This window comes from Bactrocera latifrons, unplaced genomic scaffold (genome assembly GCF_001853355.1).
Source record: "Bactrocera latifrons isolate USDA-ARS-PBARC rearing strain unplaced genomic scaffold, ASM185335v1 scaffold_23, whole genome shotgun sequence".
Lineage (NCBI taxonomy): Eukaryota > Metazoa > Arthropoda > Insecta > Diptera > Tephritidae > Bactrocera > Bactrocera latifrons.
In genome coordinates, this window is record NW_017535852.1 from 819161 (window position 1) to 829753 (window position 10593).

At 37.0% G+C, this 10593-nt stretch overlaps 1 protein-coding gene across 11 annotated transcripts in view; it reads right to left on the reverse strand.

Annotated features, from left to right (window-relative positions):
* The window catches only part of LOC108968785 (potassium channel subfamily T member 2), a 580461-nt gene that overhangs the window by 39308 nt on the left and 530560 nt on the right, over nt 1–10593 (reverse strand). For all 11 annotated transcript variants that reach the window (XM_018933038.1, XM_018933037.1, XM_018933033.1 and 8 more), the window contains exons 12-13: nt 9522–9671; nt 9001–9209 (exon numbers count right to left, since the gene is read on the reverse strand). In XM_018933038.1, the coding sequence (XP_018788583.1) occupies nt 9001–9209; nt 9522–9671 (359 nt within the window). The remainder of the gene's footprint in view (nt 1–9000; nt 9210–9521; nt 9672–10593) is intronic.

Here is a 10593-nt window from a genome sequence, read left to right on the forward strand (position 1 = left end):
TTTTTAAAAAAGTTATCAAGCTCTTAAAAAATCACCCGATATAATACTATATCTATGACGAGTAGTTCCAAGTGACTCATACAACAGTTAGGTGAACAAAACTATTATACTCTGTAGCAACTGGTTGCAAGAGTATTAAAAATAATAATCAACATTTTAATTATTGGCTAACACGACGAGGCTGCCATCAACTAACGGGCACAGGTCAGTGCGGAGCCAAAGTACGGCAAAAAATAACTTGATGAGCGTAACATGAATATGTGTATGTGTATATCTCTGTATTCCAGTAGTTATGCATTGACATTTTGACACGTGCAACGCGGAATTGCATGTAACCTCATATAACGGAAGTGCAGGAAAACGCATGGCAAGGCGTTGACGCTGAAACAGTGATTAACGGTTCAAACGACAGAACGCATGCCAGCAGCGATATTCACATGAGCGCTTCAGTGCCTGCAATTAGCTAGTAGAGGTACTAGTACTGGGCCGAGAGAGTACTAGTTCGGAACTGGTGCTGGTTTCGATGAATTTGTGACATTTTTTGAAAGTCTATAAAACTGAAAATGAGTAACGAAATAGTTGGATGGGACAAGCTAAATCGTTTTAATTTAGATGAGCTGTATCGGTTTAACCAAGTCCTAAGCAGAACGATCGGAATAAAGTGGTTGTATGGAAAAGTTTTTCATTTGATGAGATATGTATATTCACGAAATTTGGCATGAGTTATTGCCTAAAGAAAATATGCAATCTACGAATAAATTGTTCAGATCGGATCTCGATAGCATATAGCTATCATACAAACTGAACAATCGACGTCAAGTAGTTATATGGAGACATTTTTCAGTTGACAAGATATCTTCACAGAAATCGGCATGGATCATTGTTACAAGTAATGCTATAATCTTTGAATAAATGTTTTAGATCGGATCCCCATATCATAAAGCTGCCATATGAACCGCCAGCAAAAAATCAATTTTGTGTATGGAAACTACTTTATTTAGAAAGGGTAGTCTAATCTCAGTGTGACCGAAGTTAACATTTTTTCTTTTTTTAATAGCATTAGGTCCGTTTCCTTGCCTTATTTATAAAATTTTGTTCACTTGAAATTTGCTTAACCAGAAAAGCTATCACGAGATACACAACATTTCCTTTTTGCCTGCGAAAAAAGTTTGCTATATACTTATATGTATATATCTTCAAAAATTTGTGTCCACAACTTTTAGCAATCGTAATCCAACAGTGTTGTTGCCTTACGAACAACAAAAACGCTTCGGTTTTGTGCTACATCGACTGACGTATTTTGAACCAGTTCGGTACAACTCAAAAGTTGTATATTTTGGTATAAAATATGACTTTTTATGAAATGAAATGAAATAGGCAGTAATGCAACTGGCCCGTAACTCATTACAAATGAACCAGTTCGGTACTACTCGAAAGGTAGTCAATTTGGGATAAAATAACACTTTATATAAAAGGAAATGAAATTTCGTTATAAAATTAGCAATATTACAACTGGTCCTTAACATATTACAAATGAACTAGTTCGGTACTAGTCAAAAGTTATACATTTTGTATAAAATAATACTTTTTATGAAATGAAATGAAAGTTCGTTATAAAATCAACAATAATGCAACTGATCCGCAACACATTACAATTGAACCAGTTCGGGAGTACATCCAAAAGTACAACTACATATATTTACACCTACAACCAATAATTTTGTGTGTCCGCAAAAAACCCCAAGCGTGCAATACAAATTACGATTCATACAAAATCACACACACATACACGCAGTTATGTAATTATGTACACGCGTGCAGATGCAACCACATGCGTATGACATAGGTATGTATGCATGTGTGCGAGTGTTAATAATGACAAAATGTGTCAACAGAAGGGTGGATATGTTGTGGTCGCTGATTGTTGATTGTTAAACTTTGATGTTGTGGTTGTTTTACGGTTGGTGAGCTGGTGAGTTGGAAAACGGCTTTTGTGGATATGAGGCGGCAACGGAACTGGTGTTTGTTGGTCGGTGGTAATTGCAAAGAGGACTATTTTCTATTAGCGGTTGATTTGGCGGTCTATTGGACATGTCCAGAGGATAGTGGTCACTACTGGAAGTGAGGTGGGGGCGGAAATTTCAAATACATACAAGCAACGCTATGCGATTATATAGTTATCATATAAAAAAAAAACAGGAAAAAATTATAGTCGCAAAAGCGCTAAGTGGGTATTTATGTATAGTACAGGGTGGTGGAGGTGGCGAACTACAATATTCCAAAAATAGTGGACTCTTCGATATGGAGAAAAAATTATTTAAAAAATTAGATTTCTACATATCTAAATAGATGCGTTATATTTAGCGAGCGAGTGGCGTATAGAACAAACGTGCAACAAAAAACGAAGTTGAGGGATTAGCGAGCGAGCGTACGAACGAGCGTGGGTTCTTATGGGCGTTGCAAATAGGAAATTCTTAGCAAAAATATATAAACAAATGTAAGTGATGCTTGTTGATTGTGTCACACTCACGCACGAATAGTGTCGTTAAGTCACTATCACTATATGTTGGCGGATATCTTTCGGTTATAGTCGGTGTACCGCCGCCAAAGACGCCGACGCGTCCCGAGTCCTGGCTGGGACTGTGCGGCACGCGTACACAAACCGATGGCACCGGTGCTGTGCGATTCAATGATGTTGATGTTGTTGTTGTACTAATGGTGGTTGCCGGTGTGGTTGTTGTTGTTGTTGTTGTTACATTCATATGCACATTGATGCTATTCGTGGTGATTGTTGTATTGTTGTTGTTTATTGTTGTTGTGCTAACTAAATACAATGGTATGATTGTATTACAAATACACAGCTTTGTCTAGATGAGCTCCACATAATCTGTGTTTACTTTGAGCTACTGGTTTGGTGTAGTGGAGTTATCGTGTGGTGTTTTCAAATTATTTTAGATTTTATTTTTGTATTATATTTTCTAAGCCATTAGTTTTAGTTTACTTATATTACTAATAAATTAACGTTGAAATAATGGTTTATATATATTTTAACCGTTAGCTAGATATCCATATATTTATGAAATTCCTGGGTGCATAGTCTATGGTGCTATTGATAAGAGTGCCTCAAAGAATTAGGAAACTATAGTTGACTGACACACGAGCAATTTGCAAATTTTACTTGGTGCCGAAGACTACCGAAGACCTAACAGTTCTGGCTTTTTAGAAGGAAGTACCTTACCGAAATTCAAATAAGTTTAGTTGACGGAAAAAAATTGGTAAAATCTTGAGCGTTTCATCAACTCTATGAAATGAGTTTGTCAAAAAACATAAAAGTTCATGAGATGAGTGCTCGCTGAACACTCATTACTGGATTTCGTTGAGCTACGCTATTAGTACGATAATAAACTCAAAATAAAATTTGATCCGGGCAGCTCCAGAGAGAGAAAAAAAATATAAGAAATTAAAAAAAAAAAACAAAAAAATAACGTTTTGGCTATTGGTGAATAGCAGCACCCTAGAGCCAACGATTTTTTGAAACTCTATGATTTCTGTGCGGTATTCGTCAGGCCATGTTCCGCAACTATGAAAACTCTAGTCCAATGTTTTAGTTGGGTCAATCCATAAGATGTGTTGAGTCGAAGAAACAAAGTTTTACCTTACCTTTTACTCAGCCTCAGTACAGCTCTTATAAATATAAGAGAGCTAAAAGTGCAAATAAAATGGGCATTCAGAGTATCGAAATATCTTTTTGATTTTGTTAAGTCTTTGGTTTATACTTTCAGCAGAAAAACGACTACAGCAACACTAATAGTCAACTTCTGCGGATAATGTAAAAAATGTCAAGCTTCTTGGAACAAATTTTTGGCAGTGAGCTTTCATGGATGCTAGGGTAAAAGTAGCAGCTACAGCACTTCACATGTAAAAGTATCGTGGGGGTCAAGAGAGCACTAACGCCACGGGTACTTCACAAGTTATACATATTTAGGAGTTGTAAGGCCGAATACGAAATACCTAAACTTAAATTAGGTTTCCAATATTGTCCTTCCTTTCTGAGCAGAGTGTAAGGGAGCTGAGATGGACCGGGGCGCTAATCATATAATGCATTCAAAGTAAATGATCCTGTGGGAGGTAGTGTCTTTTCCGCAAAATTGGATACCAGACTCCTCGTCGACTACCAGACCGCTGTAACGCTTTTCAAGCGGTGATCACAGCCATTAAAGAAAGCCTTCTTGTACGGACAAAGAGTGTGCTCCCAACAAGAAATACACTTAACCGTCTACAGTCGCCTACGGTTTCGTCAAAACCAGTGAACAAACGTTGTGATATCCTAGGGAATCTAGCATAAGATTTCACGATGAACGTGGAATGGTTTCCCTGACGTAGTGATACTGCTACTAAAATCTGAATTACCACATGTCCCTCGGGCTAGGTTATACCATTCTGCCAGAGCCATATAAAAATAGCAGTAAAAATGCAGATCTTGTGAATAATTGATATATATGGCAAGAAAGTTTTGAAATTGAACAATTGATTGATGAAATGCAGTTCAGAGAAAGCAATAAGTTTAACTTGAGTCAAGAAACTATATTGTTTATATTACGTCTATGTTAGACACCATGGTTTTATGGCTAATCAATTTTGGAAGTCAAAGTATACTAGGTGCTAAAACTAGAATTAATTCAATGATTTTTAGTTCTGTCCTAACCTTCAAAACTTGTCAGTTGTCAAGACGTGGTGAAATGAGACCCGAATACGGTGAATGCAGCAGAACTCAAATGTGATTTTTACCGTGGGAATCTTAAAAAAAAGGTACACAAAATAATTTTGATAACCTTAGAGTGAAGTCGTTCGAGATAGCAGACACATTAAAAATATCAAGTGTCTCTGTGCAAAGTAGGTGCCGCGCGACTTTGCTTTTAAGCAAAAGCAACGACACTTGAACAGTGTTTGAAGATGTATGAGGGTAAGTTTTTGTGTCGATATGTGACAAAGTATGAAATATGATGCCATCATTTCACTACAAAGTCTAATCGATAGCCATCCGAACTGCATAACATGAACCCGCTCCAAAGTATGGAAAAGCGCAACAGTCGGTTGGCATGATTATGGCGTCTGTAATTTCAGATGAGCTTGGAATAATTTTTACTGACGTCCTTAAAAAAATATGGATGACTAATGGCGACTATTACACAGCGTTACTGTAATGTTTGAAGTACGAAAAACGGCCGCCTTGAGAAAATATAAGTGCTGCTTCACCAGGAACATGCACAGTGGCACAAGTCAATGAAAACGATGGTAAAAATACATGTATTGGGTTTCGAACTGCTTCCGCATTCACTGTATTTTCCAGCGTATATTTTCTGTTCTCAGATCTCAAAATAATGCCTAGATTTTTAAGGAAATTTTTGTCGAATGAAGAGTTGATCGCCAAACCTGAGGACCATTTTGAAGTAAAAGACAAATCGTACTTTAAAAATGGTATCAAAAAGTTGAAGAGTTGCATTGATCTGTGTATCACTCTTGAAGGGAACCATGCGAAATAAAAAAAAAATGAATTTTGCCAAAAATATATGTTTTAATAAGATCAGCCGGGTACTTTTCAATTCGCCTATTAGAATATCCTTCTCAATATCGGTCGCCAACCGAAAATGCCTTTTAACCTGCATAATAGTGGTGATTGTCTTCCAGGGATAGATATCGAGTTTTAATCTCTAGCTTCACATAATGACCAAACTGCGATGCCCATTGCAACCAAGTCGGATTAGAGCAGGTCAAATATAATAGAAATGGGGAGTGTGGTTCCCCCACACATATTTGACCTGCTCTAATCCGACTTGGTTGCAATGACTTTAATAATCACTATTTGGTCAATCAAGGGTTAACTTTTTGTGAACATTAAACCTGCATTAACCATTTAAGTCACCTCCAATTAATGTTTTGCTCACTGAAAATGCACTTCGTTTAAATAAAATGTGACAACGTTGCCATTTTTTTTTAATATGCACACTAAATAATATAATATATGGATAAATGGATATTTCTGGTTTTAGAGCCGTTGTAGTTAACTTAATGGACGTTTGACGAATTTATGGCAAAATCAAATTTATGCGACAATTTATTTTAATTTTCGTAAATAACAGCATCGCCAACAGTTCAACGGCGAACATGCATAATGGATGACCAAAACGAGGGAAAATAGAAAAAATGAAATTACGACTTTGATTTATTTCATTTGCACATTTTCATAATTCACTTATGGAACAACGAAAAAGTTAAAATATTGCGAATAAAAAACGAAAAAAAAAAAAAACAGAACGCGCTAACAAAAGACAGCAAGAAAAAATGGAAAGAGGTTGAAAGAGCGGGACGCATATATATGAATTTAAAACCAGTTTTAGTGTAAATTTGGGAAGCTCTTGTGAGAGAGGGAGGTATATAAAAATAGAAAGAGCGAGAGTGAGCGATCCAAAGCGATTGAGATGGCTGTGCGACGTTATTAAATCAAATGCAAATATTTATGCCGCGACAAGTAAACAACAGAGTAAGCGAATGGACAAACAAATGAACAAAGACAGAACGAAAACATGGACCGAGGCAAACGCTTACATAAAATCCCAAAAAAGAAGGAAATTAAATTGAATAAATTATAATTAACGCACACACTGACACACATCGAAAGCGTTACTATTTGATTGCAGCAGCCAAAACAGTTATTTATTTAGCTATTGTTGTTAGTTGTTGTTGTTGTTAACTTTATACTCAGTAATCCAGTAGGCAAATAATAGAAACAATAATGCAATTAATTTAAGGTATGTGTGTATGTTTGTATATACATATGTGCTGTGCGAATTAGGGATGTCCTTAATTTTTGGATTTTTGTCGTTCCAATTTCAAGTGAATAAAAAGAGTGCCCAGGGTTGTGAGCTGGGTTCGGAATCTGCCACGTAACCACTGCTTCCCTGAAAAGGCCCCCAAGAGCTACGGTCTAGAGACATGCAACTGGAATGAGAGGCTCCGTCCTCGCAAGAGTAAAGTCTGACAGCACCGCACGAGGCAAGCACTGAGACGGATAGGTCCTTATGGCACTTACTACAGTGATCATATAAAGGAGCGCATATTTGGTGTGGGATTCGTGTTGGGAGAGATATTCTATCGTCGAGTCCTGGCGTTCTTCGCGGTGATCTCGACGGGTCTCGAAATATAGTTATTTGTAGCAATAGATTTTAATATAGGAAATTTCGTCAGGCTACCTGGCTGTCTCCGGATCGAAACAGCAACCAGATCGATTATGTTGTGATAGACAGAAGGCACACATAAGCTGCAGTCACAACCGACAGCCGAACGACTTTCTGCTCGGTTTGTAATACAGCTATCTGAGAGCACTTATCAGCAATTTGGTTTAAAAGAACTGTGGGTCGACATTTCAAGGACCGGATACCGGATTGATGAACTGAAAAAGTCAAGTGTAAAGCTATAGTTCAGAAATACACAAAGTTTTTGCTGGCTTTTTATAGATGGAACTGTAGGAAAAAGATTGAAATAATCCCTGGTCACCGTCTGGAGGCGGACATTAACTGACAAAGCGAGAAGGTAACGCTTCAAGCATTAGCTTCATTTAGTATGAGACCCTGCTATAGATATTGTTATTGACGCCATAGAGACTAATGCAATTCGCGTCAAGCGCTGGCATCTTCAGGAATGAGGTCTTCACATGAACTATGTAACGGCATTCAGCCTGATTTCTATAAGGATCCAAACATGGTCTATGCTTGGTCCATTAGCCCACCAGCCTAATCGCACCTTAACTGCATATGTATGACTAAATATGAAACCTCAAAAAACCTCATTGAGGTATGTGTCCAATGGAAAACAATTTAATAGTTCTTTCTACCGTTTGGATAGAAATAACCTTCAAGCCGAAATAAGGTTACATAATAGTCTTTTATGAATTTCTTTATATATACATATAGTATAATATGCTATAGGATTTGGAAATGATCTGAGTAGAGTTTCTTGAATATATTATCTCAAATAAAAAAAATCTTGGTTAGAACATAATGTGGATCAGTTAGTTTGTATGGATATCTACTACAGCAGTCCGATAGTGACGGTCCCGGCGAATAAGTGACATCTGGGGGAGGTAACCCTATGTCTATTGATAGATATCTAAAAACCGAAGAGCTAGTTTATGTGTATAGACAGGTTCTATTCTGTATCTCAGTTCGAAAATGTATTCTATTCGCAGTTAGGATTAAATTGTTTTGAATCGAGCTACAAAATATAGCCCAAGATCACGTCAGGCTCCCCAAGTTGATCATTTATATACATATATATATATTTGTAAAGGGTTTCGACCTTCTCTTCTCCGAAACTAAGGGTTGCCGCTTCTAGTCATCTAGTTTGTAAGAAAATACTTTAGTGTTAAGCGAATATCCGAATCAAGACTATCCAACATAAATGATTAGTTTAATTTAAAAAAAACTCCTGAAAAATAAGGACATCCCTTATATTTGCTTGGTACTTAATATTTTCGATATGAATGCTTGCTTAGTAGATTATATGAGCTAGAAAAACGGTATACAAGAAAACTAAAGAAAAATCGTAAAATGTAAAGACATCCCTAATGTTTCAGTAGTTCTTTATGTAATATGTACTTAAACATATATATGTATAAATGTATATATGTATAACATATTTTTCAATAGCATTTAATACTAGTTATACAATTTTTGCTCACTTTGTGCATACACACACACAAACGCACAGCCACTATATATCACTATATATAAATGTAAACATATTATATAAGAAAGCGCATACACACATACGCCTATAAGATATAACTAATGCTTTAAAGACTTTCAAATAAAGTTAAAAATAATTTGAAACGAACAAAGATGAACAACAGGCTTGTTATTATTTGCCTTGCTGCCTGAGAGACTTAACGGCAATGGTCTGTAAGTGGTGAGAGAGAGTTACTACATATGTAAGGTCACTTACCACCGTCCTTTGTCGTCGCTTGCGTATCCAAATTTTGATTCTGATTTTGATTGACAACAAAGGCCGAATTCTCCTCCTTTGTTATGCTCATATAATAGCATGTGTCGTCCTTCTTCATGATATGCCGCGGCCCCGGATTCAGCAGTATGGTGTCCTCGTAGAATTCCGGCAGCTCAGCTGGACGCACACCGACCAATGCAACGCCATATCTGACGAGCGAAAGACAAATGCAGAATGGAAAAAAATGCGAAAAAAATAAATTGAAAAACTCCGTCAAAGCAATAAAAAAAAAAAATAAAAATGAAAAGTGAGTGAATATCCATCAGTGAATTTGAAAATCCAATGTTGGAGAGCACAAAATTCAATCAGTGCTAAATTAAATTCACTTCAATTGTTGCTATTAGTACATGCCCATCCGTCAACGTTCAGCGTCGCTGACCAAGCGACAGCTTTTAAGTTCAAACGCAAAAAGAGAAATCATACGAATGTCTGTGTGTGTCTGACATTCATCGTCTACTCACTTTCGATGTGAATGAAAGCTGGCATAAGTGAAGCTTTTGCCCTCGTACTCGCCGAAGAAGCGACTGTCGCCGAGCACAATGTGATAGATCTCATTGCCGGAACACTTGCCGTAGAGGCGATGCCATTCCTCCGGTGACTGTTGACCTTCCCTGGAAAAGTTTAATGAGGAAAGCAAATGTAAGTCTTAAATATTTTTTTTTTATTTTATTGCCAACTTTGTTTCCCTATGAATATGTGCTGTTAAAGCGTACTTCCAGTTAATTGTTAATATGTCCCTTTCACCCTTTAGTATGAGATGCTTCGGAGGGAAATCGAAAAATTAATTGACGTGCGGTTTTTGCGATCTTTTTAAAACTTTACAAGCAGTTTCGGACAATTTCGAGATAAAAAAAACATGTTCGGATATTTAAAATAAAAAAAAAACAAGTAAGGGAGGGCTAAGTTCGAGTGTCACCGAACATTTTATACTTTCGCATGATAAAGTGATAATCGAGATTTCAGGCGTGGTTATTATCCGATTTATTCCATTTTTGAGCTGTATATGAAAATGCCTGAAGGAAACGACTCTATACAGTTTGGTTGAGGTAGCTATAGTACTTTATCAGATATGTACAAAAAAGTTAGTACGGGGCGAGGCCACGCCCACTTTTCCAAAAAAAAGTACTTCCAAATATGCCCCTCTCTAATGCGATCCTTTGTGCCAAATTTCATTTCAATATCTTTATTTACGGCTTAGTTATGACATTTGCTAGGTTTTTAGTTTTCGCCATTTTGTGGGCGTGGCAGTGGGCCGATTTTGCCCATCTTCGAACTTAACGTTCTTGTGGAGCCAAGAAATGCGTGTACCAAGTTTCATCATGATATCTCAATTTTTACTCAAGTTACAGCTTGCACGGACGGACAGACGGACAGGCGGACGGACGGACAGACAGACTTCGGGATTTCAACTCTACTCATCACCCTGATTACTTTTGTATATATAACCCTATATCTGACTCTTTTAGTTTTAGGACTTACAAACAACCGTTATGTGAACAAAACTATAATACTCTCTTTAGCAACTTTGTTGCG